This window comes from Pterocles gutturalis, unplaced genomic scaffold (genome assembly GCF_000699245.1).
Source record: "Pterocles gutturalis isolate BGI_N339 unplaced genomic scaffold, ASM69924v1 scaffold20614, whole genome shotgun sequence".
In the NCBI taxonomy this organism is placed as follows: Eukaryota; Metazoa; Chordata; class Aves; order Pterocliformes; family Pteroclidae; genus Pterocles; species Pterocles gutturalis.
The window spans coordinates 5,724-11,503 of NW_010128769.1; the positions used below are offsets into that span (position 1 = coordinate 5,724).

The window sequence follows — 5,780 nt, forward strand, 5'->3', positions numbered from 1 at the left end:
AGCCTGCTAGGAAGACTTTGTTGCACCGAATGAATCTATGCTACCTAAAACACTGTTTAAAGTTACATGGTGGGTCAAAACAGAGTAATTTCCTGGTAATCAAAGTGCCTGTTTTCATGCAGATAGATTACTCTTGGATGGTGAAATGTTTAATTTTCTGTATATTTGGACAATTTTCAGCAAAGCAGACTATCTTAACAGTCTTTGAAACAAATTTTGCAGGTTTTTATTACACCTTGCTGATAAAACTGGAGGTATTATTGTGACTAATGATAACTTCAGAGAATTTGTGACAGAATCACTTGCCTGGAGAGAAATTATTCAAAAAAGGTAATTACTCAGTTTCTATGAAAGCTTAAAAGGATGCCTGTCCTTGGAGTTGTAGGCACTGTATCTTCATGAGTGACTTTTCATATATTAATTAATCGGTTGTGCGATTCTGGTAGAGCCCAACAAAGTACAGTGTGTGTTTCACCACTTTGAGTCATGGCCTTATAATTGAGTGTTGAGTAGTCTAATGTACCTGTTATTTGTATATTCTCTAATGTACGTCTGTTAATTGCTCACATAAATAGGAGCTTGGTGTTAGATCCTGTTAGAGTATACGCTTTGTGGTCCTCTCTCACAGGCTTTCTTGGTTTACATTTCATTTCTTCAAGGCGACGCGATAGCTGGTGCAGACATACAGTCTAATTTGTAAGGTTTCCAAATCAATTACTTTTTACTGTAGTACAAGAAATCGGCATAGCTAAACAAAATAATGAACACTTGCAACATATCCCTGTAGCCATTTCCCTGCAATTGTTGAGTGTCCTTTGGGTTTAGATGAGTTCACTTATCTATCAAATATCTCTGCTTTAGCTTATGGATTCTCTATCCCTGATAGTTTCTCCTGTGCAATTGGTTTCGTTGTTGTTGTCCGTTTGGTTTTTTTGTTGTGTTTTTTCCCCCTCCAGTTAAATTAGGTCATTTTACTATTAAGGTATCATCATCTGTTGCCTGAATTTCCCACTAATCCCTCAGAATCTCCCTGACATCTTCTGAGGGTACATCTACTGCAGTAACTGCAATCCATAAAGGTCTAATGAAAAAAACAATTGAAAACTGTCCTGGGTTTGTTCTCACAATATAGCTGAGAGAACATGGAATTGATATTGGCTGATCATGTAGGTATTTATGCTATTTCTTGAGTGAATTCTACCCAAGTCAGATTCCATTCTCCTACAAAACTTTAGCAAGAATATTTAGCATGTCATTTTCAATTTGTAGTTTTTTAAGAGCTTGTGTTAACATCTGTTATTGGTTTTACTCCTGGGGAAACTCCACTATACCAAATTCTCTCCTTGCAGACAAATTTAAGTTGAACTGCCTTCCTTCAATGTAGATTTCCCCGTCCCAAAATTATTTCAGAAAGAAAGCTGCTTTGTCTCTTAACTGTGAACAGCTAATGCTATGTTTGCTAGTTGTGTGGCTTTCTGATAACATATGCATTTTAGCTACGTGGTTGAAGATCCTTACATGGAAGGGGAGTTTGAACAACCAGAAAATCTTCTCTAATAACCTAGAAAATTCCACTCTGGTATCTTTGCAAAAATGGGCTGTGAGGGTGTAATAGTAAATAATATTGAAAGAACTCTTTTGCAGGTTGCTCCAGTACACTTTTGCTGGTGACATATTTATGGTTCCTGATGATCCTTTGGGAAGAAATGGACCCAGATTAGATGACTTCCTTCGAAGTGAAGGCAGTTCTAGGTAGAAGTACTGTTTTCACTTTTGTTTGAAACAGTTACGATTTCACATTTTAAATGCACTGTGTGCCTGGTTCACTTGAACACGTTTTTAGGTCTATATAGTAAATGTACAGTAAAATTAAGCAAGAACACTGTAGGATGTAGTAGCTTAACAAAAACATGTTTTTCCTGTTACTTCAGTCTGTTCAGAAACTGCTGGTGACATTTGCATCTAATGAAGATCTCTCTCAGAACTAAGATAAGACAATAACTTCCTCTGAGATTTGATGGTGGTGGCTTTCATACAAAGGTGGTCCCCACTGTGTTTAACCTCACACAAACCTGCCAGTGGTTTGGGTATGTGATAGCCTGGTATACTGTTACTTACCCTGGTGTTATTAAAAACACCATGGTTCATCACTTACTTATTCATAGTGGGACAATAGGTGCTTCAAAAACCACTCTGCACTCATATTCTTGGTCACGGGAGAGGCATTTCACTTTACACTTGAGGGTACTATGCTGTTAATAAAATTATTTTTGAGAGGCATTGTTATTAAATGCATTTGTATTTTATATATAATTTTAAGTATTAATAAACATATTCATTTAAGATCATTTTACTTTTAAAATGTGCATATATTCAAAGTATGAATTTGCTTTGCAGTAACTGCCAAGATTTGAGAATGGATTTGCTCTTTTGCACAAAGAAAAGAATCTGCTCTCTGCTATTCTTTCACCAGTTTAGGATTTAAAAATGCTAATGTAGTGAGGAGTACTGAGAGAGCTTTTAGAAACAAGTGAGGTGCTTAAAAATCAGCAATACAAAGGACAAGCTTTAATTTAAGGATTAATACAAAGAGTAAGCCAGAATCTCAACTATTGGAAACAATTGAGGAAAGTGAGATGTGTGTACCAGTAGGTCACAGGTTGATTTGAAAATAAGAATGTAATGTTGACATGAAAAAAGCATGTGCAGTTCTAGAACTCCAGTAGGAAATGCTAAAAAAGTATTCAAGCTCTAAAATAAAACCCTTACAAGATGTCATTTGGAACACTCTTTTAGCTGCCTTTGAGGAAAAATAAAATGAAAACAGAGTGTGTTCTGAGAGGTGACTGTGATTGTAGACTCTCAAAGAGCTTGGTTTCCTATCTGTAAACTTGGAACTGGAACTAGGCTTTGGTTTTGGGGGGTATATGGTGGGGTTTTTTGAGACAGAAAAAGGTGTCAGTGTAAAGAGTTGATTTTGTTCCTTCCCTGAGACTTTTCTACTTGAGTTAAATGTTACAGAAAGCATAAATGGCACCAGGAATAAGATGAGAAACTAGAAGGATCTCGAGCAATTAGAGAGTCTTTCCATGTTGAGTAATGGGAGGTGTCGTAACCTATATGCTTTCAAAATAGAGCTCTGTAATTTAGATACTGTTTCCCTTGGTGGTAGGAAACTAGACTGTAACGTGAGTTCTAGTTCACATTTCTGTGTTATCTGGTGGCATCTGAAGTGGTCTTGGCCCTAAATTTTCAAGTGCTAGCAGTTTAGAGTAGCAACAACTTTTCAAAGTCTGAAATTAAATCTCAATAATTAAGGAATACTCGGATCCTGAAACTGCTGAAAAACTTCATTGCCCCATTAAGGATATACGGGGAAAACAAGGCCTTGATCTAAATGTGAGCACAGCTCACAGTCATAAGGAAAAAAAGTAGATGAGGAATAGTCTTGTGGAGCATCCGGAAGCCCCTTTGGCCTGTCACTGTTTTCACATGTTCTGAGTCAGTGTACATGTGTTCAATGTACCTTTTTATCCATTTAGCTCAATAATATTGCTGTTGATACTTCCCTAAAATAAGCTTTGACTGTTGCTGTATTCTGTCAAATAAAGTACTCACAGTGTTTTGGAACTAGTCCTAGGTAACATTAATGTTGTTAGTCGTGCCAGATTCAAATTGAAAACTGTTACACCTAGTGGTTTGGTTTTTTTTTTCACTTTGAAAAAATGCTTGTGATTTTATCCCAATCAGTAACTGTCTGAGCAGCAGTGAAGTATAGGACTTATACACATTTTTCTTTTCTGTGTTTGTACAGAGACAGCTAGCATCTCTCTTACCTTAATTTAATCAAAATTTTTATTTTGTTCCATAGAGGTTTTTGGTCACCACAAAAGGCTTTACAGAGCAGCGGACAATATTCTACCGAGACACCTTTCTTCCTGCCAGTCCCAAACCAACCAGTACAGCCTAAAAACAGAGTACATGGTGATCGTCCATCAACATGGCTTCCACTGGAAACAAACATAGAGGCTTGTCTATCAATTCCACCACAGAGATCTGCCTCAGAAACAGTACAACTAAGAGAAGCCCTGATAAAAATTTTTCCTGATTACGAGCAAAGACAGAAGATTGATCAAATACTAGCTGATCATCCATTCATGAGAGATCTTAATGCACTGTCTGCCATGGTGCTTGACTGAATGTTATACAGGGTTTTTATATCACGACTGATCTGATTAACTTTGAGTATCAATGTGAAGAAAAATGTTGCTGTTATGTTACTTTGTGAATATTCAGAACCTAATTTTATGTGTATAAACAAAGATTTTTTTGTGTATGTTCTGTTGCTAATAGATGCCAGTTTTTGGTAAATTAAAAACTGCTGCTACTACGTATTTGTAGTAATATTTTCTGTGAAAAAAAATCAAATCTTCTGCTTCACTTGAATTGCTTATTAAAGCAGTAGCAGTTCTAAAGAACTGTTATCACTTCAAATAGTGTGTTAGCACTTTTTAAAAGCCCCTTTCCTCAAAAGGAAAAATCATCAGAGGCTTAAAAGTGACTCTTACAGCTTCAAGTGTATTTTCCAGATGCATGCATAACATACTAAACGTAAGCCATGCACCTGTCAGATATCATTGTTGGTGTTTGTATCTACAGTATATACTTAGAAAACTTCTCTGCTAGTCCCTCCTTCACTTATGAACTTCAAAATATTTATCCATGGAAATAAAACAGACCCTTTTAATATTTTCAGATACAAAGACTTCTACGTAGTGTATGTGTGAACCTGCTTTCCTTAAGCCTGCATCATGGATTTTGGAAATAGGGTATACTCCTAAGGGTCTGTGGAGAGCAGTTTGAAGATTCCTGTGTGGCAGTGCATGGCTGCTGTATTGTTGAATTCCTGTCACAAGGTGGCATTACGCATCTGTTGATTTGTAACGATCAACAGGAAGGCTTCTGACATATTCTGAAGTGCTCGTTCTTATATAAAGAAAGATTAAATGCAAGACAGATAACAGTAACTGTAAGGATGTTATGGATAAAATTATATATGATGCGAATAACTTATGGAAACCAAGCAGCCTTCTGATGTTACAGGCAGCTAAGAAGCTTTGTATATATGGGTAAAATCTTAGTGCCCATGGAGTGAAAACCAAGAAAATCCATTTGCCTGTTCATCCAGGTCAGGAGATAACGTTTTAGAGTAGTTAGGAGAGGGAAGGCTTCAATTAGAAAGTGTAAGTTCACAACTCTCCTCAATTGAAGGTATTTTAATTCTTTAAAAATCTGATACCTATATTGGTTTTTAAGTTGGGAATTCTTTTGACCATCAATACTTTCTCAGCATAATTTTAGTATCTTTAACAATCTGCAGTGTTCCTGTTTGTGTTTGCCCTGTGTGTTCTAAATCTGAATGCTGTGATAAGCTATTAGCAGAATGTGATCCTGTTTATATAGAAATGGCATGCTGTCTTGTGCAGAGCTAATCCACTGCAATTAGCAGTCCTCTCTGCCCCTTTAAATCTGCTCTAGGATCTGTCCGAAAGGTAAGGTGGAAAAAAAAGGAACACAATTTATGAAAGCTGACCAATAGGATCACTTTCAAGAGCAGGAGCAAAGTGAAGATTACTGTGTGTCTATGTCTCTATACACACTTGAGTCTATTATACCTTCCTCTTAACCAGTTTCTGGTGCTAAGTGTTCACATTAGTAAAATCAAATTAGACTGTAAAGAAAATGTGGGCTACAGGGCCTGTGTTAAACTTCTGGTGTAC

General features: G+C 36.6%; 1 protein-coding gene across 1 annotated transcript in view; it reads left to right on the forward strand.

Moving 5' to 3' along the window:
• The window catches only part of LOC104466364 (NEDD4-binding protein 1-like), a gene marked incomplete at its 5' end in the record, with an annotated part of 6,621 nt that extends 2,230 nt beyond the window's left edge, over positions 1-4,391 (forward strand). The window contains 3 exons of the mRNA XM_010079750.1: positions 223-330; positions 1,645-1,752; positions 3,872-4,391. Of these exons, the coding sequence (XP_010078052.1) occupies positions 223-330; positions 1,645-1,752; positions 3,872-4,199 (544 nt within the window). The remainder of the gene's footprint in view (positions 1-222; positions 331-1,644; positions 1,753-3,871) is intronic.
• Between the last annotated feature and the right edge of the window lie 1,389 nt (positions 4,392-5,780).